Source organism: Capsella rubella, unplaced genomic scaffold (genome assembly GCF_000375325.1).
Source record: "Capsella rubella cultivar Monte Gargano unplaced genomic scaffold, Caprub1_0 scaffold_7, whole genome shotgun sequence".
In the NCBI taxonomy this organism is placed as follows: Eukaryota; Viridiplantae; Streptophyta; class Magnoliopsida; order Brassicales; family Brassicaceae; genus Capsella; species Capsella rubella.
The window spans coordinates 3,613,698-3,636,293 of record NW_006238917.1 but is presented as its reverse complement, the minus strand read 5'-3'; the positions used below and the strand labels follow the sequence as shown (position 1 = coordinate 3,636,293).

The 22,596-nt window shown below is 37.4% G+C and overlaps 5 protein-coding genes across 8 annotated transcripts; 4 read left to right on the top strand and 1 right to left on the bottom strand.

The window, feature by feature from the left end:
- Positions 1–426: 426 nt before the first annotated feature.
- Positions 427–14,137, top strand: LOC17880766 (U3 small nucleolar RNA-associated protein 20). Of its 3 annotated transcripts, none has more exons than XM_023777948.1 (32): positions 427–529; positions 756–846; positions 1,058–1,180; positions 1,698–1,855; positions 2,173–2,217; positions 2,702–2,780; positions 2,875–2,948; positions 3,197–3,303; positions 3,399–3,572; positions 3,989–4,192; positions 4,321–4,519; positions 4,601–4,675; positions 4,761–5,086; positions 5,299–5,485; positions 5,573–5,813; positions 5,943–6,282; positions 6,454–6,634; positions 6,716–6,856; positions 6,972–7,221; positions 7,306–7,743; positions 7,857–8,317; positions 8,395–8,534; positions 8,616–8,797; positions 8,891–9,280; positions 9,517–9,642; positions 9,820–9,885; positions 9,965–11,691; positions 11,762–12,053; positions 12,291–12,524; positions 12,903–13,430; positions 13,523–13,655; positions 13,741–14,137. In XM_023777948.1, the coding sequence occupies exons 2-32, from the start codon at positions 778–780 to the stop codon at positions 14,001–14,003; spliced, it is 7,953 nt and encodes a 2,650-aa protein (XP_023633716.1). In that variant the 5' UTR covers positions 427–529; positions 756–777; the 3' UTR covers positions 14,004–14,137. The 3 variants fall into 3 exon arrangements, with proteins under 3 accessions (XP_023633716.1, XP_023633717.1, XP_023633715.1); XM_023777949.1 differs by having other exon boundaries at positions 747–846; positions 5,302–5,485; XM_023777947.1 differs by having other exon boundaries at positions 747–846.
- A 379-nt stretch (positions 14,138–14,516) lies between these two features.
- LOC17877433 lies at positions 14,517–16,568 on the top strand. 2 transcript variants are annotated; one of them, XM_023778864.1, is made up of 9 exons: positions 14,517–14,783; positions 14,995–15,033; positions 15,212–15,246; positions 15,343–15,445; positions 15,539–15,624; positions 15,783–15,885; positions 15,985–16,097; positions 16,184–16,232; positions 16,341–16,568. In XM_023778864.1, the coding sequence occupies exons 1-9, from the start codon at positions 14,583–14,585 to the stop codon at positions 16,416–16,418; spliced, it is 807 nt and encodes a 268-aa protein (XP_023634632.1). In that variant the 5' UTR covers positions 14,517–14,582; the 3' UTR covers positions 16,419–16,568. The 2 variants fall into 2 exon arrangements, with proteins under 2 accessions (XP_023634632.1, XP_006284271.1); XM_006284209.2 differs by having other exon boundaries at positions 14,521–14,783; positions 14,995–15,078.
- LOC111829280 lies at positions 16,559–16,926 on the bottom strand. The gene is made up of 2 exons (XM_023777984.1): positions 16,903–16,926; positions 16,559–16,831 (listed from the first exon to the last, which is right to left on the bottom strand). Exons 1-2 carry the CDS (start codon positions 16,924–16,926, stop codon positions 16,583–16,585), a joined length of 273 nt encoding a protein of 90 aa, XP_023633752.1. The 3' UTR covers positions 16,559–16,582.
- A 926-nt stretch (positions 16,927–17,852) lies between these two features.
- On the top strand, positions 17,853–20,513 carry LOC17879161 (lysosomal Pro-X carboxypeptidase). Its single transcript, XM_023779023.1, is given in 11 exon segments — positions 17,853–18,397; positions 18,502–18,667; positions 18,763–18,896; positions 18,973–19,013; positions 19,015–19,074; positions 19,168–19,291; positions 19,370–19,525; positions 19,631–19,783; positions 19,866–19,945; positions 20,028–20,077; positions 20,164–20,513. Coding segments are annotated over 11 exon segments (1,485 nt in total). The 5' UTR covers positions 17,853–18,022; the 3' UTR covers positions 20,310–20,513.
- A 270-nt stretch (positions 20,514–20,783) lies between these two features.
- Positions 20,784–22,393, top strand: LOC17878075. The gene is made up of 3 exons (XM_006284579.2): positions 20,784–21,096; positions 21,411–21,434; positions 21,857–22,393. Exons 1-3 carry the CDS (start codon positions 20,904–20,906, stop codon positions 22,156–22,158), a joined length of 519 nt encoding a protein of 172 aa, XP_006284641.1. The 5' UTR covers positions 20,784–20,903; the 3' UTR covers positions 22,159–22,393.
- Positions 22,394–22,596: the final 203 nt, after the last annotated feature.

The window sequence follows — 22,596 nt, the reverse complement described above, 5'->3', positions numbered from 1 at the left end:
CATTTTTCTTCAGTGTAAAAGTTATTCACCTAAATTCTACATTGAAAACTCTACTTGAGCAACACAAACCCTACTTAATTTTGGTTAGCTGTGATAGATATAATATGATTGTAAGGTGAAGCTTGAGTGGGCTATAAAGGCTATTTTAAAATTGAGATAATCTTATGTGCAAAAATTGAAGTCCGCTTAGGCCCAATCAGTCAGTTTTAATGGTATTGGACACTTAGAAAGTTAGAACCGCCTCGGTTATGGTAAACCAGAAATATACGTCAAATCCGATCGATTCAAAAATAAACCAGAATAAACCTAACCGGTTCACTCGTTAAACCCAACCGCCTCTCTCTTTGATAGAGAACAAAAAAAAGGAAAAGCTTAAACCCTTTCTCTTCCTCCGCCGCGTTCTTAAATTTCTCCCAAGCTCAAGCTCAAGCTCAAGCTCAAGCTCAAGAGCCTTTCCGACATTTTTTTCTTTCCTTGAGAACCAGTCTTTCCTTCGCCAGCCCTCCCTCTCTGGGTTTCGTTTCCAAACGTAAGCTTTTACTTTTTAAAAATAAATAAAATTTGTTTCATAAATCAAGGCTTGTGTTGATTCTCAAACTGCAGCAATTGAGTAATTAGATTGTTTATTCCTAACTGCTTACTGTTTCTACTAGAAGCTTTACCTTGTTTTTGATTCCGGACTCAATTGTAAATGTTTTTCGAAATTTTGGGATTCGAAATTTACTGATTTGGAGATTGATGTTTAGGAAGCACAGAGCTTTGCACACTCTCTGAATCATGGCGACTTCAGCTGATGCTCGAGCGGTCAAGTCGCTCAACAATTCCGAGGGGCGGAAGAAATTTGTGGTAAGTGTTCGTTTTTTATTTTTGTGCGTATTGTTGTTAACACTTGGGCGTCTCTTTTCTTTTCCCTTCTAAAAGCCTCCTCTACAGCTATCTTGTTGATATTTTTTGATTAGCTTTCATAACCCCACTTACCCGCATTAGTAAGCTCGATTATCTGTTTTCTTTGTGCTCTCTAATATGGCTGTTTGTGCTTTATTGCTTCTGGATGCAGTTCAAGAATTTCTCTGATAGAATCAATGACATTGACATCAACGTGTATCGGAGCTTGGATAAGGTGAAGGCTGAGCCTTCTGAAGGATCCACATTTTTCAGGGATTGCCTCGTCGAATGGAGGGTATGTTTGATTTTTTTTTGCCTTGGACCTCTTTTTAAAGTGTTAGTATTTCTCTTCCGGTCTTGGATTTTTGTGTCTTAAGGTTAGAAATATTAAGTAAATCATTTTCGTCTTTATTTAGTAAGCCTTGCTTAGTATATTCAATATTGCTTTATTACCGGCTAGAAGTTGCGGTGGTTGAAAAATGAAAAGTAATGGCAATTTTAGTGATCTCATGATTCAAACCTCATGTTTTTATCGTTCACATGATTTTATAAAGAGCTGCACCGAAAAGAATGTTGGTACTCTGTTTCCTCCTTAGTTTGTTCTATTGGCATCTAGGTTGACCAGCCAAGCATTATCTCTGAATATATTGTTGATGTCTGACGCAGAAGCTAAAATGCATATGATATACTAGCGGGGTTGTTCTTGCTTTTTTTTTTATAAAAAAATATACCTAAGTCTTCTTGGTGCTAATCACAATTTACACAGACATAGTAAGATCATAAAATTGGCTCCTTTGACTGGTTGAATGCAGGAACTGAATACCGCAGAAGACTTCATTTTATTTTATGAAGAAATGTTACCATTAGTTCAGAATTTGCAGTTGGTTATTTTGCAAAAAGAATTAATCTTCTCGAAACTTGTCTCTCGATTACAAATGAAAGCAAGATTGTCTCTGGAACCCATTCTCAGGTTTGCTGATTTCTGCTCATTCTTTTAGCCTCGAACCAGCTGCCAGTGGAACATATTTTTTACTTATATAGACTTGTCTCTTCAGTTGTCAATTTTATCTGTATGCCACCGATAGTCTGTGTAGTTAACCACAGCACTTTGAAATCACGTTCTGTTTCCAAGGATTTTTTTTTTTTTTTTTCTGACTTCTTTGATAAATGATAATGTTGTCAGAGGAGCTAAGATAATGGTTGCTAAATTCCTTCACTTTTTTCCATTCTTGAGAGCATGCAATTTTGTAATCTTTCGGCAAAGAAGTATAATAACTTTTTTTGCAGGTTGATTGCTGCTCTATCAAGAGATCTCTTGAAGGACTTTCTTCCGTGAGTATTCTCTCTTTATTGTGCTAGTATACTTTGAAAACATAGTAATCCCTAACAAGGCTTACTGGAAGTAAATTCTTTGGAAAAGCTGATGAACTTCTTTAAGATGCCTACAAAGTACTCCTTAATGTCGTGAAACTCTTCACTATCTCTAGTTTTTTCAAGTCTGTTTCACCATCTGAGAACTGAATTAGTTTTTGTTATTCTGAATAGCTTACAACATGTTAACACAAAGTTTACCTTCTTTTCCTTGCATACAATGGCCAGAAAAGAGTTGCTAACTCGAATTTTGATTACTGTCGTCTCCTATTCTATAATTGTGCTAGACCACTAGGAGTTAATTTCGTTTTGACTGATAATTGGCAGATCATTTCACATTCTTGTGAGGACCAAGTGTTCTAGCTCCACTTTTGATTTCTTGAATAAACTCTTATCAGTGTGATTAAATTTTCTTACCAATTTCTTTTTTGTATTGTTTGGCTAGCTTCTTGCCACAGATTGTGAACTCGTTAGTGACTCTCCTAAAAAATGGGGCCCATAAAGAGCCGGAGATTATTGAGCAGGTTGTTGGTGTTCTACAGCATATCTTACACTCAGGACAATTCTTAAATTTATATGTTTTTTTCTTACTGAATTTTGGTCCTTTTTCTCATGCAGATATTCTCATCATGGTCTTCCGTAATAGAGTCCTTGCGGAAGTATCTCATATCCGACATCGAAGGCATTCTCAGGTAAGTAACATTAAAAATTTCAATCTAATCTAAAATGTCTGTTTATTCGGATGGTTCTATTGATTGCACACGGTATTTCCTTTACTTACTGGATCAAGGGAGGCTGCCATTAAAATTGATAATTGTTTTTATCATCCTTGAAAGAGAATACAAGGGCTATCAAATGCTGTTAATGTTGTTAATTCTAATTATAGGGATTTCTGTTACAGATTCAATTTTTCATTTAATTTATATTTGCTATGCTGAAGGGATACGTTGCAATTGAGGTATCACCCTAAAGAGTATATCAGTGAATTTATGTCAGAGTCCATGTCATTTTTGTTGAGGAATGCAACAGATGAGCAACTTGAAAAAGGTGATAAATTGCTTGTCTTATGTTTTTCAATGTCCACGTTAGGGACAATTCACTCGATTCACACTTCAGTTGATGTTCTCTCCTGAATATTACAGGGATCAATATGATCCTTTCTGAAGTTTCACATCAACCCAACAAAGCTGGAGGAGTTGGATTACTATATTATATTATGCGGCGTACCTGTGGAAGACTTCATTCAAAAGCTGGGAGAGTTTTAGAGTTCTTGCTGAAAGATTCAACATTATCTTCTTGTGATGATTTTCCTCAAGGCAAGTTCTCTTTCTAAAGAGATGTTAATAGTATTTCATTTAGAAGCCTATATTACTTATTTCTAGTGCAGAGGGGTAAAATTTAGAGAATGAGAAGTAGTATCACAGAGTTTTCTTATTTCGGCGTATCCATTTATATTAAGGTCTTCTGTGATGAATTTAGGATTTGATAGTTATAGTTAGAACCAATGCTTAACAACTTCTTTGTAAATAGTGATAGTGATGCTAATATTTAGGTGGGAGGTGGAAATCTTTGTTAAATGTTTTCATTTTCTTGCTGAAGGGATAAATTCTTCTAATTTGTAGAGGCTGTTAATCATTTATATCAAAAAACGTGAATAGATACCCTGAACCTGCTTTTCAGGATTTAGAGACTTATTTCCTTACTCTGGTTGAATCTTGTATTGGCGTTGCAGGCCCTGATACAGTCGTGGAAGTTGTGAGTTTGGTTTTTCAGAGAATATGCGAGGATTTGGAAGCAGAAAAATCAATTGTTCTGTGGGAACACTTGTATGAGAATATAAACAAATCAATCTCAAACAAAAATTCGGTTCATCTAAGCCGACTGTTGATTGTGCTTACTGCAGTTGTTAGGATTGAGAAAGGTCGCAAAGTACATGGTGAGTGATTTGGTTGCTGTTTTGCTTCTCGCTCTCACTCTCTCATTCTATTGCACTCTCTTTTGGCTATTCATGCCAACATACCTTTTCATGTCTTGCTGACTTAAGTTACTGTCTCTGCATAACAGATAGCTCATCACTGATTGGAATCGTGAGCCGCATTGTGTCAACTTTTGTTACTTCCTCTGAGACTGTTGTAGAAGGGGATAATATATCTGCTGTTCTTGATGAAGTTCTGCAATTGATATCATGCACAATCAACAGAGTCAATGAAATGGAAATTGTTGCTTCGCAATGGGCTCCAATTTTTGCCTTGAAGAGCTCAAGGTATTGTCTACTATCTACCTGTTTATACTTTTAACACTTCATTTTTATTTTTTTCTTGACATTGATCATGTTTATTTTCAGTTTGCTGACTTTTTTGCGGGAGTTCCTACAGAAGGATCAATCAGTTGTTAAAGCCTTTACAAATAATATATTAAGGCAAGACTCATAACATAGTTTTTTTCATTAGTTCCTCTTTGATTATCCTATACCTGTGTCTAAGCAACTAAATTCTATTTTGCAGTGCAATTAACAACATGATTTGGGAGTCTCCGGAGGAAGTTATTCCTCTGTTACTAAAATTGTGTGAGAGTCAACAAACAAGTCGTGACGGGGTGAACATCATAACTCAAACATTTGAGAGTAAATATGAGAGAATACATTCGTTCTTGGAAGAGAGTTTAAAAAAGATTCAACAGAATATCAAGAATACTGGATTAGTCCAAATTGATGAGGCCAAGTTGGCTATCATTTGGGGAGTTGTCAACTGTTATCCTTATTTTAGAGTGGAATCATCATTACTGATTTGCTTTAAGAAGACTCTCAGACAGCATTTGAGAGTGTCGGATGGTAAGTATACATGATTCATTATTGCATGTTACTATCTTTTTGTTTTATGCTGCTTTTTTTCCTCCCAAAGATGCCACTCAAATGAAGTGTTTGGTTAGTGTCTTTTCCGTGATATTTCTTTCATTGAGCTGTTGTTCAGTGGAAAGGAGTTGTCCTTGAATGTGATTTCACCTGGATTTTATCATAACATCTATAAGCGACTTTATTTTCAGCAGACACTTTTAGGGCCCCAGAATTGATGTGGCAGAGCATACTTGGTACTGCTTTGAGGTCATGTTACAAACTGCCGGGACGAATCAACCACAGTGATCTAGAGGAAGCTTTGTCTTTGGCTAAAGATTACAAGTCATGTGTACAAGTGTTGTCTCCCGTGGCCGATTTTTTGGATTTTATCCACAGGTGAGTTTATCTGTTTTAGTGATTATTCTTTTATTTCTTCTTGTGATGACTCTGTGACGTTAAGCTGATCCCTATATTAAATTGTAGGCCAGCGTTAGCTCATGATGACAGGTCTAAGGCATATCTAGAACTTCAAGCAAATGAGGCTGGAGAAGCTTTTGACATATTTTCTGAAAATTTGCGTCACCCAAACAAAGACATCCGACTTATGACTCTGAGGATTTTGTGCCATTTTGAAACTGTGTCGTCTGACCCTTCTTTTGAAGAGCATCCTCCTAAGAAGAAAATGAAATCTGCAGAGACCATAAAAGCTGTTCATAAAGAGAATGTGAGTATCCTTTGTTCTGTATTCTTACCTCAAGTAGATTTCTTACTAGCATGATGATTATATCACTGTTGCCTTTGTGCACTATCATGTTATCACTACTTTCGTAATCTTTTCCTTGAAAAATATCAGGTTCTTCAGTTACTACTCTCAGTTGAAGAAACTGCTCCCACGGTGGATACTAGTCGGATGTTGGTCAGTTTGATCTCTACAATACAAAAAGATCTCTCCGCTGGCAGGATACATGAGGCATATGTGAAGCTTGTATTGAATGGGATGTTGGGAGTATTACATAATAGATATTTTGATTTGTGGTGTCCAGCATCTGAGTGTCTTGCTGTTCTTGTGAGGAATCACACAAGTGCTGTGTGGAGTGATTTTGTTTGTTATTTGGAGCAGTGCCAACTAAAATTTGAAACACTCCACGATCATAGTGAGAATGCGAACCAAAGCATGTCAGAGAGGCATTCGGGTAGGTTATTTCTGTAAATTTCAAATATTAATTCCCAGTTTCTAATTTGGCCCCTGTTTAATATGTTAGATTAAACATATTCCTGGAAGCACATCTCTATCTTATTCTTTCATCTAACCATTTTCTTGTCCGTATAGTCTAATGCGCATATGTTATTCTTTCAATCTACAGATCTGATTGGCCGTTTTAATTCGTTTCTCTATCCACCATCTGAGTGCACACCTATTGCAACGGTGATATCTCAGTTGCTACAGACCTTACAAAAGGCTTCCAGTGTTGCTCAGTCTCACGCTTCTGAAATTCTCCCTTTGTTGTTGAAATTTCTGGGATACAACAGCGAAAATCCTGTGAGGTAATCATGTCTCTAAATTTGTTGTTCTGAACCGTAATATTATTCAACTGTTATCATCATTTTTTCTTCTCTACCTTGTAGTGTCGGATCATATAATGGCCGAGTTTGTAAAGGAGAAGACTGGAAGACGCTTCTTATACAATGGTTGACTTTGCTGAAATTAATGAAGAATCCTAGGTCGTTTTGTTTTAATCAATTTCTAAACGATGTTCTTCAGAATAGGTTGGCATGACTACTCTATTCAATATTTCACTGTTCTTTTGAATCTCTTGCAGTAAGAACTTTCATTGACCTTTGCATGTGGTTTGTCTTTTTTTGTTTGAAACTTGATTTCCAGGTTCCTGGATGATAATGATGCTGAAATACAAACTAATGTTCTAGAGTGCCTTCTGTTGTCAAATGATTTCTTACTCCCACACCGCCAGCATTTGTTGAATTTGATCAAACCAAAAGAATTGAGAGAAGAACTCACAACCTGGAACTTGTCTGAAGACATAGTAGAACCTCACAGATCTCAAATATTTTCTCTTGTAGTTCGCATCCTTATGCCAAAAGTTAGGACTTTAAAAAGTTCGGCTTCACGGAAGGTATATATTACTTATTTGTGGTTTACTTCACTCAATGCATTTTTCATTTGAGTCCCAACAAGTTCTCTTTGTTTTTCTTGTTAGCATACAAGTATCCGTCACCGGAAGGCAGTTCTTTGCTTTTTATCTCAGCTCGATGTTAATGAACTTGCCCTGTTCTTTGCATTGTTGATAAAGCCTTTGAACATCATATCAGAGGAAACGATGGACTCGTTTTGGAGTTCTGGCAAAAGTTCTATGGACTACTTCCATAACTCGAATTTCCTGAAATATTTCACTGTTGATACTATTTCAAAATTATCCAGGAATCAGAAATCTGGGTTTCTGCATGTCATCCAACATATTCTTGAAGTCTTTGATGAATTCCGTGTCCGACCTTTTCTAGACTTTTTGATGGGATGTGTTGTCCGGCTATTGGTAAATTATGCTCCAAATAATGATGCAGAAAGGAACATTGATTCATTGGCAGCCAACCCATCAACTTCAGATGATAAAGAAAATGCTTCAATAAATCATGACCAGGTAACCTTTCGCGAAAGTCTTATGTAGGTTATCCATGCAAACAAACCATTATGGTTTCTCCTATCTCCTTTGGCATTCTTGTCTAGCCTGACATTTTTGTGGTTTTTGTGTAGGCTGTTGCTGCTTTGAAGCAGTTTAAAGAGTTGCGGTCCTTATGTCTGAAAATCATTGCTCATGTTCTTGATAAATACGAGGATTGTGATCTTGGCTCCGAGTTCTGGGATCTCTTCTTTATGGCAGTGAGTCCTTTAATTAAGAGTTTCAAACAGGAGGGTTCTAGTAGTGAGAAACCAAGTTCTTTGTTCTCATGCTTCTTGTCAATGAGTAGAAGCCGTAATCTCTTGACCCTATTATGTCGAGAAGAGTCTCTTGTTCCAGACATTTTTTCAGTTCTAACAGTCACCACGGCTTCAGAAGCTATAAAGTCTTCTGCCTTGAAATTCATAGAGAATCTGCTTTGCCTTGAAAATGAGTTTGGGGAGGATGACAATATGATCAGTGGATTCTTAGATCCTTATATAGACGCACTGATCAACAGCTTGCATTCTCTTTTCATTGGGGATATATTGAAAAGGTCAGCACTCTTGTTTATTGACGGATATTATTTTATCTTGTTTTTACTATTTCTTAAAGTCTTATTTTATTTTCCAGGAAATCAGTCAAGTATCATGGGGAAAGGGAGATTAAAATTCTTAAATTATTGTCAAAGCGTATGCGAGATCGCTCTAATGTTATGATGAAGTATTTGGACGTCTTGCTGTCTTTCTTGGATAGAAGTGTAAAAGATTCTGGTATGATTACTATCATTGCTTTTATTGGTAAAACTTACAATATCATGTCGCTTGTAAGTCACTGTCTTATTGTTTTTACAGATATTCGTCATGAGGCTTTGCTAGCTATTCAGGATATCATACCGTCTCTTGGGATTGAGAGTACCAATAAAATTATAAACATAATCTCTCCTCTACTAGTCGACGCTGAACGTGACGTTAGATTATGCATTTGTAATCTCCTTGAATCTATTGCAAAAATTGACGTGTCTATGGATGATGTGGTAAGTATCAGGTCTTTGAGTGAAGTTGAGTCATTTTCCTTCTCTTGTTTTCGATTTTGCAATTGTAACGAACAAATGTTTCCCAACCTACAGGCAAAGCGAATCCGCGATATGAATGCCATCTCAGCCATGGAAGTTGATGACCTGGACTATGAAAAGATAGTTAATGCTTATGTGGAGATTAATGCAGATTTTTTTAATAAATCCTCAGAGCAGCAGACGATGATCATACTCTCACAGAGTATATACAACGTATCATCAGAATCCATTATGTTAAGGGGTAGCGCACAGAAGCTCTTGTCTTCTTTCATTGACTTTTCAGCCTCAATACTTTGCGAAGAGGCTTCAGCACACTCTGAATTTGGTAAAGAGGTCAAAATATCTGATGTAAGCTGGACAAGGGATCGAATACTGTGCATTTTAAGAAATTTCATTTTGAAACACATCGGAGATGCAATCAACAGTGGAGGCATCATAATAAAGGTATACCGTCCTGAATCAAGCCGAATAAAAAAAATGTTAATTTCATTGGACACTAGCTCTATGGTAGGTTTAGTAACTTGAAAAATTAATGCTGTTTCCTATGGTTAGTTTATTGGCGTGTCTTTGCGTTATAGATAAGTCTCTTGCCAGGAATATTGAATTTAGTGTAATATGGACACTTGTGGCTTTCTTCTTTGTTCTGTCAATTCTCTGAAAAACGATTTAATCTATCACAGGAGTGGATTCTTTTGATACGCGAAATGGTGACCAAACTTCCAGATGCCGGAAATCTTTCTGCATTCAGACCTTTATGCTCGGAAGATGAGAATGTAGATTTTTTTAAATCTATTGTTCACATTCAGGTAAACTATTTTATCATAGGATTACTTGAATCCACGATTTGTATTCGAGCTGTGGTGATGATTGAAGTTGATATGATAACCACACAGTGACCAAAACCACTTCTGATTTTTTTGTCTTATTTGTCCCTCTAACTCAATCTTACGATTGATGATTGATTTCCATTCTATTTCTTGTAGGCACACCGTAGAGCAAGGGCAATTTCACGTTTTACAAATGTGGTCAAAGATAGCAGTCTGCCTGAGGTGATCCCTTGAGTTTCTTATATTTTTAAATGCAACTTCTGTACTATAAAAGACTTATGACTAAATGTTGGTGTTGCAGGGAATAGTGAGAAAACTTTTTGTCTCGGTCTTTTTCAATATGTTGCTCGATGGGCAAGACGGAAAAGATAATAATGTCCGAAATGCATGCACAGAAGCCCTTGCATCTGTATCTGCACATATGAGTTGGAAGTCGTACTATGCTCTATTCAATCGGTGTTTTCGCGAGATGAACAAGCATCCCAGAAAGGGAAAACTCCTGCTGCGACTTATCTGCTTGATTTTGGATAAATTTCATTTTTCAGAAGATAGTTACCCGCAGGAGGCGGATGAAATTAAGACTTGCCTTCAGAAAATTGTGTTCCCGAAGATGCAGAAGCTGATGAATTCTGATTCCGATAACGTAAATGTTACCAGCAGTGTGGCTGCACTGAAGGTTCTAAAACTACTCCCTGAAGATGTAATGGACTCAAACCTGTCCTCGATAATTCATAAAGTTGCCAGTTTTTTGAAGAATCGATTGGAGAGCATACGTAATGAAGCCAGATTGGCTCTGTCGGCTTGTTTGAAAGAACTTGGGCTGGAGTATTTGCAAGTTGTAGTCAACGTTTTACGTGCTATCTTAAAACGAGGATCTGAGGTGCATGTGCTGGGGTACACACTCAATTTCATCTTATCAAAGTGCCTGTCCAAATCTACATGTGGGAAGTTAGATCATTGTTTGGTTGATCTCCTTGCTGTGGTAGAAACCGATATCCTTGGAGAGGTGGCTGAACAGAAAGACGTTGCAAAATTCGAATCCAAAATGAAAGAAACAAGAAAACGGAAGTCATTCGAGACTCTGAAACTGATTGCTGAAAATGTAACGTTCAGAAGCCATGGATTGACTTTACTCTCTCCGGTCACTGCTCAGCTGCAGCGGCATCTATCTCCGAAAATCAAAACTAATCTGGAGAAGATGTTAAAACAAATTGCAGCTGGTATTGAAGGCAATCCATCTGTTGACCAAGGAGATCTTTTTGTTTTTATATATGCCCGTGTTGATGATGGTATTAACAACAGGAATGGTCTTGAAGATCAAGTGTCTTTTCCTCCATCCAAAAAGAAAAAGAAATCAAGAGATTCGAAAGAGACTGCTGGGTTAATTTCTGGTGCTAAGTCATGTCCACATCTTATAACTGTGTTTGCTCTTGACCTGTTGCATCACCGAATGAAAAAATTGAAATGCGACAACACTGATAGAGAGCTATTGTCCAAGTTAGATCCATTTGTCAGACTACTTACTGGATGCTTGAGTTCTAAGTATGAGGATATTGTATCTTTATCTCTTAGATGTTTTACTTCACTAATAAGGTTTGCGCTTCCTTCCCTCATGTCTGAAGCAGATGAAGTAAAAACAGCATTGTTAACCATTGCTCAGTCTGCAGTGAGTTCCAGCAGTCCACTTGTGCAGTCATGTCTTAAGCTGTTAAAAACGCTTCTCGGCAACAAGTATATAACTTTATCATCTGAGCAGTTGACAATGTTGGTTCAGTTCCCCATGTTTGTTGATCTGGAGTCTGACCCATCCTTTGTTGCTCTTTCACTCCTCAAGGCAATCGTGAAACGGAAGCTTGTAGTTCCAGAGATATATGACATTGCTACTCAGGTTTCAGAATTGATGGTAAAAAGTCAGTTGAAATCAATCCGCAAGAAATGTCAACAGATATTGTTGCAATTTATGGTCCACTATACACTCTCTGAAAAACGTTTAGAGCAACATGTGAACTTTCTACTGGAAAATCTGAGGTACGTATGTTCACAGTGAGAAATCTATTTGGCTTTTATTTTTCTTATACTAATAGAACTTGTCCTTCAGGTATGAGCATTCAACTGGAAGAGACGCAGTTCTTGATATGCTTCATGCGCTAATCTTGAAATTCTCAGAACCTAATCTCGGCAAGCAGTCGGTTCTTGACCAGCAGTCGAAAACATTGTTCCTTCAACTTGTTCTTTGTTTGGCAAATGATGTTGATAAAGAAGTGCGGTTCCGGGCTGGTGCTGTGATAGAAATTCTGATAGGCCGCATGAGTACAGATCAAGTTGAATCCAGTCTCTTGTACTGTTTGTGTTGGTATAAGCAGCAGAACTTACGGGCTTCTGCAGCACAGGTAAATGCTGAGTGTTTATGTTCTTATTGAACTCTTTGTCACAATAGTTAGATGTCAGACATATGCAAGAAACAGGAATAACAAGTTGTGTTACCTAAAGTTTTTTTCTTAGTGAATTTATGGTTGTAACATCTTCAGCATCCTAATTTCGTTCGTATTGCATGTAGGCCCTTTTTTGTAGACTGTTCCTTGCTTCTTGCGTAATTTAAATTTAATCATTTGTTGGATGCTGTACAGGTGTTGGGATTTTTTATTGACACGATGAAGAAAACATTTCGGAAGCATATCTACAATACAGTGCAGGATGCTAAAACGATTTTGGAGTCTGCTGTTAATGCTTCTAGCTTACAGCTGCAAGACACTGTGGAGGAAGGCAGTCTTCCTTATTGGAAGGAAGCATACTACTCACTGGTTATGATTGAGAAGATGCTCGAGCAATTTCCTGATTTATGTTTCGGAAAAGATTTAGAGGTATGCATTCAGTCATATGATAATAAATGTGGTTTATTGCTGCAGTAGACTTCTGAAAAGTACTTGCCTTGTCAATAAATCATGAAGCTCTGACACACACACACATATATATATATATATATATACTTTTGATAGTTATTAATTATTCCCGTTTTGAAGAATATAGTACCATTGATCTTGGTTTGTTGTTGAATCTTGAAAGAGAGTTCTCCAGATCAGTAAAGTACTGCTTTAGCTTTATTATCAATGACTATCTTGGACTTGGTAGGGAATTTTTCCTTCTGAGCCTGTCAGTTGTATTTTTTTGTTGTTGTTGACTGTTTCCCCTTTTTCGGCTGATAGAAATTGGGGCTCAATATTTTCTGATGTATTTTACAGGATATTTGGAAAATGATAATTAAGTTCTTGTTGCATCCACACGCATGGTTGCGAGATATATCCTGCCGGCTTCTAAATCGTTATTTTGTGGCATTAGCTGGGAAGAGAAGAGCAAAATCTCAGACATTAGTAGCCGGTTCTCTTTTAGAGAAGCCAAGTAGGCTGTTCATGGTGGCTGTTTCTCTTTGCTTCCAGTTAAAGGAGCAATCCACCAGGGCCAACGTTGATGTTGATCTCCTCACAGCAAATATTGTTTTTGCGGCCTCTAGTCTTCATTCTCTTGTTGGAAAATCTGATCAAGCAACTCACAGTGGGTTCTGGTCCAGTCTTGACGAGGATGAGCAAGTGGCGTTCCTCAAAGCCTTTGAAGTGCTTGATTCAGGGAAAGGAAGGTCTACTTTTTTGGCTCTTACTTCAGGCAAACATACTGAGAATGGTGAAGATGATGTGAATGATGTAAGAAATGTATTGATTGGAAGTTTGCTCAAAAGAATGGGGAAGCTTGCTCTTGATTTGGAGTCTGTTCAGGTTTGCGCCATTCTCTTTTCAAACTAAACCTTTACTTTTGCAGGCTATAGTAACTAAAATTTTAATTTTTCACATTTGCTTGTGATACATAGATGAGAGTTGTGTTCAACGTCTATAAAGCTTTTACCTCACAAATGAATCAAGAAGAATGTCGCTTATATGCCTATAAAATTCTGCTTCCGTTGTACAAAGTCTGCGAAGGATTTACCGGAAAAATCATCACAGGTAATATAAGTTTCTTTTTGTGTAATCCCCTCTGCAGACATGGTATCTTTGTCATACATGTAACAAAACATTATGGTTTTCTCAGATGAGTTGAAACAGCTAGCAGAAGATGTACGAGACAGTATAAGGGACAAGAGTTTAGGCAACAATTTGTTTGTGGAAGTTTACAGTGAAATAAGAAACAGTTTGAGAACGAAACGAGAGAAGAGAAAGCGAGAAGAGAAGCTAATGGCAGTGGTAAATCCAGAGAGAAACGCCAAGAGGAAACTGAGATTAGCTTCAAAGAATAAAGCAAACAAGAAAAGGAGAATGACGAGCATGAAATTGTCTAGATGGGCTTGCTCTTGAAACCCTTTAATGAAATTTTTTGTTAAATCTTATAGAAATCAGAGATGACTAACTTTGTGAGTCTGCTACCATGTTTTCAATGAGCATAGTTCTAGTGAAATTTCTCAATCATTTTTGATCTATTTTATCTAATAGACTTTGCGTTCAAAGAAGATGATATATGGCTTTGGCCTTTTCACTCTTCTTCATCTGTTTTCTTTTTTACTTTTCATAAAGATAAAAGACTTTTCACTCTTCCTCATTCTGTTAAAACATTAACTCCTAAATTACATTATATTCAAAAGTCGGTTGAAAAATGATGTGAGATTTAAAATGCGAAAGCAACTGCAAACTTATCGTGACTATTTGAATTTAGGGAATTAACTAGTCATGTTCATCCACTAATCTTTCTTCCGTGTACGATGTGATGTGATCTCATCTTTAATTATTTGTTCCATTAAGAAATAATTTTTGGGTGTGTGTGTGTGAATATGACATGTTCTTCATCATCATGCTAATATGCTGCAGTCTCTTACCACCACTTAAAAAAAAACAAAAAAGAGAAGAACCTTAACAGTTTCAATCTAGAAAAAAAGAGGCATGAAGCAATCGTCATGGGGTTGTACAATCTTCATACAATTATCTCTCTGTCTCATCGTCTATGTGTCTCTGCATTTGGGTCACCCATTCTTCTCTAGTAATAACGACGGTGGCAATGCCGCACCTCTAGATCTTTATTTCATCTCCGTCGCCGGAGGAGGTTTCAGGCCTCTTCACCACCAAACTCGCCTTCTCCGATTGGTTTGTTTCTTCTCATCTTTTTCCGTTTTTGGTTGGGAGCATGAAATTTGTTGTCGTCTGTCTCTGCAATTTATCTAGTTATTTAATCCATTGGTTTCAGTATCAAAGTTTGGTTCTTTATAGATTTTCAAGCCTCCTCAGATCCACAAATTTGAGTTTTAAGGTCAAAACATGATCTTGTACTTATTTTGTTACCGTTTGATCGATGAAGATGGAGAAAGCTGCAGAAACTTACAAGGCAAAATTTGTGGTAAGCTCAAGTGAACTTGGAGAAAAAGATCCACTCCTGCAAAATGTCAGTTCTTAAGCTTAATTTTGGATTTTGGGGGTTTATTTGTTGTGCCTCCTTGATTAGGCAGAAAAGTTCTGAATCTCTTTCGTTGAGTAGTTAGTATGAGTAATGAGTGTAGTGTATTGATCTTTCGCAGGCGACTCGAGTGTCTTCCTCACTGAAACTTCCATGGTAACTTGATCCTGTGGAAGAAGACTAATCAATTCGTATGGTTAGCTTAAGTTCTGTTGATGTAACAAGAAGACTAATAAATTAGATGCGTTTTAGGTACACTATAAAGAAAGGATCCGGATATTCCAGAGAGCGCATCGCAATGCCTTTTGGTGGATCCTTGGATGTTGTTTTCCTAGACATTGGTTCATTGCAGCAGGTAGAATCAGTTTGTTTTTGTTAATTTGACAGAAAGTTTGTTATGCTTCTTTTGATTTATTCGCTTCATTTATCTGATTGATTGAAACTGAAGGAAGTGCTCGGTGGATCATTAAATGGCCCCACGATCAGCCAATTGAAAGGGCTAACAAGGATTCTTAAAGCAGCAGATGGAGACTGGTAAGTTGGTTATTTCAGCGCATATACTCTCTTGATCTCTCAAGAACTTGTAGAAAATACTGCAACAAGTGCTCTGTCACTTTTTGTGACCCATTTTGCTCTCTGCTCTTCAAAATCTGTCCAATGAGTTAAGTTATCAATAGTTGTTCTTGATACAGGCGTATTGTTGTTGGATTACACCCGTTACTCGCCTATACTGTAACTAAAGAAGCCAAGGAAGTTGCAAGGACATTTCATGAAATCATGACCAAATATGGAGTGGTAAGACATTGAAATATATTCCATTGTATTGCTGAGAAATTTGATGGAACATATCAAAGTTTATGATTAATCTGAGAGGACAATTTTTGATGGTACAAGAACTTATATATAAGCGAAAAAGGCTGCACCAGCGGAGGCAGGAATGAGAGCCCTGCATGCATAACGGTTCCTAGTCAATCAGAGAACCGAGGTCTAACGTATGATAGTAAGAGGTAACAAGATCTCTTATGACATTATTAATCATAAACTATGAAAGCTCTATCTTAATGTCTGAGAGAAATGCATAATTTTATGTCAGAGAAATGGAAGATGGGTTTCTTATTCACAGAGTTAGCTTCTCAGAGTTTGTAAGTAGTTTCTTCCACTACATTCTTTCTTCTGATAAGATATGTTTTCAAGACCAAAAAAAAACATAACAAAGGTGAAATAATGTCTTCTTTGTTTATCATAAACAGGTTACTTATACTATCAACGCATCAGGACAAGTCATTGACACAAGATTAGTTAAGCAGAAAGGCAAAGAGGCCATCTAAGGTTTCTTTACTTTTTTGGTAAAAGTGTTACTACATTGTTGTAATTTTGCATTCTTCCATGAATGACCGTTATACCCTTTTAGCTGGATCATCGGAGGGTGAAACTGGAAATTGGGTACTATATAAATTCCCAAAAAGGAGTGAACTTTAGGGTTTTGCTCTCATTAGTTTAAGTATGAGGTTCTGCTCCCGGAGAATTTTTCTTCCGGTGGAAGCGGCTCCGATGATTTCAATTCTTTGTTGACGAACCACTTGTTAAAAGTGGTGATGAATCGTCCAATCAAATCTCCTCCTCCACCACCACCACCAACTACTACTACTTCTGATGTTCCTCGATTTACTGTTTCTGCTTTGCCTGGATCTCTATCTTTTTCTTCTTCTTCTTCTTCTTCTTGATGTGAGACTATGATGATTCATAAGAAGTCTATAGACCAGACATGCGGTAACACTCTCTTTCATGGCGGGGTTATAAGGAAAAAGGAACTCTTTTTTCTTTGTTAGCAGCCATGGCGGATGGGTATATCCTCTAAATCTGTCTGAGAAAAGGCGAATCTGAGTCCTCTTCTGTGACATGCATTATCTTTTAATTTCAAAATCTTTTCTGTTAAAAGCTTTATTTATGCTTTTAGTATATGATTAGCTGTGAGCAGCGGGCATATGATTATAATAAAATTGATGGTTTTGTCTTGAAGAGATCTTATTGAAATGTTCGCCATAATGAGCAATGGGCATATTAATATTGTCCGATGTGCGTTGCTAAGAAAAGATTTCAGAATAATCTAACTCAAACAAGATACAATTAAAAAAGATTATAAGAAATATGGGAATATCATCTAGAAAGCTTTAATAGCATTATAGATTGCTACAAACACACGCTAATTGCGAATACGAATTCAAGATTGAATGAAAGAACTTTCAACTACAATTTTGTGACAACTCAACTAACTGATGTGATATCGAAATCTGTTTTGATCAAGAATATGACTGTTGGAAAGTATTCATTTTCAGACTTGCTAGTTTGAAGTTAATTTGTTTGTGTTTATTACAAATTGTGTAATCAATTTGTTTACAATTATTGTTTAGCTGGCTAAAGAACTTAGTCTCTATCATTCTTGTTTCAGATTAATCTCCAGAAAAAGAAAACTGTCAATTAGTTTCTAGTTTTGTAATAAACTTGCTTAGAGGCTTAGAGCCATGTGCTTTTCTATAGTGCATCACGGAAAATTTAGTGTTCTTATTCTCACTTGAAGAAGTGGATGTTAACAATGAAAAATAGAAATATTTGTGTAATCATGGTGTGTGTGGAGATGGCTAATTCCATCTCTTCGGATCACACATCCACTTGTATGATGTGTAGCTGTTACTTCTTTTTGTGGTAGCATCATTCTTGAGAGAGAGAGAGAGAGTCATGAAAAGTTATGTACAAACAAGACAAGGTTTCCTTATATATCTCACTTATTTTTCCTCCACAAGCTCCCAAAAGAGTTTACCTGGTAACTCTAGACCAAAATCTGACAGAGACACAAGACCAAATACACATCTTCTTATTTATTGTCTCTGTGTGTTTGAGTTGTTCTTCCTCTTAAAGAAGCAGAGAGAGAGTCATGGAGAGAATGTCAGCTGGTTTATGGCTTGTATTCTTCTTCTTTACTGTTGTTGCAGATGCAAAGTATCCTCCAGGAGGTTCCTACCATCTTTTATCTTTGAGACAAAACATGAAGATCTCCAAGTCAAAGGCAGAGTTACCCTTTCACTTTCAAACTCATTATTTCCCACAGAATCTTGACCACTTTAGTTTCCAACCAGAGAGCTACAGAATCTTCCACCAGAAGTACCTCATCAGTAGCCATTTCTGGCGCAAAGGTGGCCCCATCTTTGTCTACACAGGCAATGAAGGTGATATTGAATGGTTTGCTTCCAACACTGGCTTCATGTTGGACATTGCTCCCAAGTTCGAGGCTCTTCTTGTCTTTATTGAAGTAAAAGCTTTTGCATAATCGCTTAATACATCTCTTATCTGAAGAATCTAACTTGAAAACACTAATGCTGCTCGGTTTGTCTTGTTTTATATATATCCTTGCAGCATAGATTCTATGGAGAGTCTAAGCCCCCCAGGTCAGCCAAGGCAATGGGATACCTGAACTCACAGCAAGCATTGGCTGATTATGCAATCTTGATACGAAGCTTGAAGCAAAATTTATCGTCAGAAGCATCTCCTGTCGTAGTCCTTGGTGGCTCTTATGGTGGAAGTAAGCTTACAGATTTCCACTCAATTGTTCACTTCTTATTACTACACATCGGTTCTTATAAATTATCTTCCGTTGTACTCCATCTCCTGAGACAGTGCTTGCAGCATGGTTCAGGCTGAAATATCCACATATTGCAATTGGCGCATTAGCATCCTCTGCTCCAATTCTGCAGTTTGATAAGATTGTTCCGTCTTCGAGCTTCTATGACTCCATTTCTCAAGATTTCAAGGTCTGTCTATTTCTAACGCGGTTAGTACAAAAGTTCTATTCAGTGATGAGTTTCTCATGCCTCGTATTATGAGCAGGACGTGAGTGTTAACTGTTTTGAAGTCATCAAGAGAAGCTGGGGTTTTTTCCACCATGAAAGATGGCTTACAAGAACTCAGCAAAAAGTTCAGATCTTGCAAGTAAAAATCTGCTTTCCCTCATTGTTGGCAAAGCTAATCTTCGAGCCCTCTTATCTTGTGATGATCTATTGTCTAATATTTAACAAATCACAGGGGTCTTCACAATGTCACTGCTGCCTCACAGTGGCTAGATTCAGCCTTTGTTAATACAGCAATGGTTAATTATCCAACTCCAGCAAATTTCATGGCTCCACTGCCTGCTTACCCAGTGGAGGAGGTAAGACATGTTAAGAGTGTAAAAAGTAACTTGTTTCTTGTACCGGTTTATTCACAATGAGACATCTTATTACATCAGATGTGCAAGATCATCGACGGGTTTCCTCCAGAAGCCAGCAATCTTGATCGTGCATTTGCAGCTGCAAGCTTATACTACAACTATTCAGGTTCAGAGAAGTGCTTCGATATTGAAAACGAAACTGATCCTCATGGAGTCAATGGTTGGTATTGGCAGGTATTCATGAGTCTATCTGTTTCCTTTTTGATAATTATTTGAACAGTTCACAAAATTTGTTATTCAACTTACGACTGGATCAATGATAATATCGTTTTGAAAAAGGCTTGCACAGAGATGGTAATGCCAATAAGCTGTTCGAACCAGAGCATGTTTCAACCATTCGAAAATGATGACAAAGGAGACCAAGAATACTGTTTAAGGGAATATGGTGTCAAGCCTAGACCACACTGGATTACCACCGAATTTGGCGGTCAGGTTTGTTTAAATTTTGCTTCTTATCTTTTCCTGAATAGCAGACCTAAACGCTCAGCTTTTGATGAGAGTATGGTTATTGCAGAGAATAGAGATGGTGTTGAAGAGATTTGGTAGCAACATTATATTCTCGAATGGAATGCAGGATCCATGGAGCAGAGAAGGGTAAAGTCACTCATCCCTCATTCCATATTCCATGTCCGTATAAAAAGATCGCGGAGTTGAGATGCGTTACTGGAGTTTTCAGGATTCTGAAGAACATATCGAGCAGCATCATTGCGCTTGTGACCAAGAAAGGTTAAACGTTTGTGAAATTTAAGAGTGAATACACACACACAGACACAACTATTATATGGAAACTAAAAATAGTGTGTGTAAAGCAGGAGCTCACCATGCGGATCTCAGGGCTGCTACAAAAGAAGATCCTGAGTGGCTGAAAGAACAAAGGAGACAAGAAGTTGCAGAGATGGAGAAATGGATCAGTGAATATTACAGTGATCTGAGACAAGAAGAGCAAGGCAGTTATTAGAAACACCGTGTGTTTTTCATGTGCGTTGGGATGACATTACGCCCAATAGTAAAATTAAAATAATCGATTATTTTCATCTTTCAGCCGAGATAAAAATTATAGTATCCCTGTATATGATATCACTTGAGAGAAACACAACTATATACAGTATATGTACGATAAGTAGTTTCATCAAAATCGATACATTTAACATTCTAATCTTCACTAACACGTAGCTCGGTTTTCATATGTTGTTGAGTGTTGACCCAATCAACCAATTTGTAAAGAAATTATAATAAGGTGTCTTTTTGTCAACGACATATATGTATACTGAGATTATGGAATTCAAAATAAGGTGAAACCGTAATAAATTAGTGTTACTTATTTAGTACAGTGATTACGTGAGAAAAATGCACCACCGACATCTGAACCGGACTCATTTGAAACGCAGTCGTTTATGGTAGTTTCTCCGCGTTTGGCACATCAACACTCAGCTCTGTTTTTCAATTCGTCCATTTTTACGCTGACAGTATCTATCTACACACTAATCGCCATTGTTGCTGCACTTCTGACTCTGATTCGTTGGCTTCGCCATTCTGTTCTTCTTCCACAACGATGGCTCGTCGATCTGGAGATTGCATGAGATGTCTGGTGATTTTCGCGGTTGTGTCAGCTTTAGTTGTGTGTGGACCTGCTCTCTATTGGAAATTCAACAAGGGTTTCGTTGGATCCACTCGTACTAACTCTCTTTGTCCTCCTTGCGTTTGTGATTGTCCACCTCCTTTGTCTCTCCTTCAGATTGCTCCTGGTATGCCTACCTTTTCTTTTCTGATTGGATCTAGATGTTCCTCGTTTTATAATTGGATTCGTGATTACGAGTGTGTTCTGAAATTTAGTTCCTTTATGAGTATTGGTCACACGTTTAAGATGCCCTTTTCCTAAAATTTCGATTTGGTGATCTTGCTATGAAGCATCTGATCTTGTTTGGTTTCAACACTAGATCTTTCAATCAACCTATCTCTTTTAGGCTTAAATCTTTTTTTTTTTTCTCTAATTAGTAAGAAAGAATCTCGACTTGTATATTGTTTAACAAGTTGCCTTCGTTTTTTTTTTGTCTTGCAGGGCTTGCAAATCTCTCTATTACAGGTCAGATCTCGATTCTGAGCTTGACTTTTTGTTTACTTACGTCTGTGTTGTTTCCTTCATGTTACTATGTGGTTTGATAGTTATTGAGGAGCTTTCATTTCTGTCTAACGAAGTAACATGGCAGATTGGTTTCCTTGTAATTCTCCTTCTTATTTCCAAATTCCTCATTTTTCTGGTGTTTTCTAAGTCTAGGATCTTACAAGTCATTTGATGAATCAATAGCCATTTTCAATCTTGATAGAAGCTTGATGGCAGAACAGGCTTTTCATTTTGTCACTGATACTCTGCTTGTTATCTGTGATCTGACTCGAACACTTTATCATTCCCTTTCCGCATATAGATTTTTTTGGTATTCTCTTGTCAAGATGTTCTTCAGTTGGTGTTAAATACCGGAAATGAATTCTGATTTGTGTTGTGAACAGATTGTGGAAGTGATGATCCAGAGCTCAAACAAGAGATGGAGAAGCAATTTGTGGACCTTCTGACTGAGGAGCTGAAGCTGCAAGAAGCAGTTGCAGATGAGCATAGCCGTCATATGAATGTTACCCTCGCAGAAGCTAAAAGGGTTGCATCTCAGTACCAAAAGGAGGCTGAAAAGTGCAATGCCGCCACTGAGATTTGTGAATCAGCTAGAGAGAGAGCCGAAGCTTTGTTGATCAAGGAGAGGAAGATCACTTCTTTGTGGGAGAAGAGAGCTCGGCAATCAGGTTGGGAAGGTGAGTAAACTGATTGCACTTCTCAGTCTACCTTGAAGATTTTAGCTCTGAGAAATTGAATTTTCACAGCTCAACTCAAGTAAAGGAAGTTGTTTAATTGTCACGGCAAAGTCCTATCTTCCACGTTTCTCCATATATGTAGTTTTTTGTTTTGTTTTTGCCCTTGGATTGGAATGTAGCTAAAGAAAGGCGTAGCCCTGTATTAACTTTTCTTCATATATAAAAGTGTCCATTTCTCTACCATGAAGTTTCACTTGCTTCTCTTGTTAGATAAGAAGTCGTTTATGTATTTTATGGTTCGTGTTCATTGGGAACCCCAAACCATCACATTATCAATAACCAAGAGCCAAAGAAAAGAATGAGCTAGGTACCTCAGCTAGTCAAATCCGAGCTTAGGCTTATCTTTGGTTTGTTGAATGTTACATGTTACTGAGACAGTAAAGTCT

Coding starts and splice junctions, on each gene's coding strand:
- LOC17878075 (XM_006284579.2), top strand. CDS start 20,904: ATGGCTCGTCGATCTGGAGATTGCATGAGATGTCTGGTGATTTTCGCG. Junction 21,097..21,410: donor TCTCCTTCAGATTGCTCCTG/GTATGCCTACCT, acceptor TTTGTCTTGCAG/GGCTTGCAAATCTCTCTATT. Junction 21,435..21,856: donor TGCAAATCTCTCTATTACAG/GTCAGATCTCGA, acceptor TGTTGTGAACAG/ATTGTGGAAGTGATGATCCA.
- LOC17877433 (XM_006284209.2), top strand. CDS start 14,583: ATGAAGCAATCGTCATGGGGTTGTACAATCTTCATACAATTATCTCTC. Junction 15,079..15,211: donor AAGATCCACTCCTGCAAAAT/GTCAGTTCTTAA, acceptor GATCTTTCGCAG/GCGACTCGAGTGTCTTCCTC. Junction 15,886..15,984: donor TCATGACCAAATATGGAGTG/GTAAGACATTGA, acceptor TGATGGTACAAG/AACTTATATATAAGCGAAAA.
- LOC17880766 (XM_023777948.1), top strand. CDS start 778: ATGGCGACTTCAGCTGATGCTCGAGCGGTCAAGTCGCTCAACAATTCC. Junction 2,949..3,196: donor GACATCGAAGGCATTCTCAG/GTAAGTAACATT, acceptor GCTATGCTGAAG/GGATACGTTGCAATTGAGGT. Junction 9,886..9,964: donor AAGATAGCAGTCTGCCTGAG/GTGATCCCTTGA, acceptor TTGGTGTTGCAG/GGAATAGTGAGAAAACTTTT.
- LOC111829280 (XM_023777984.1), bottom strand. CDS start 16,926: ATGGCTGCTAACAAAGAAAAAAGA. Junction 16,832..16,902: donor CTGCTAACAAAGAAAAAAGA/GTTCCTTTTTCC, acceptor GACTTCTTATGA/ATCATCATAGTCTCACATCA.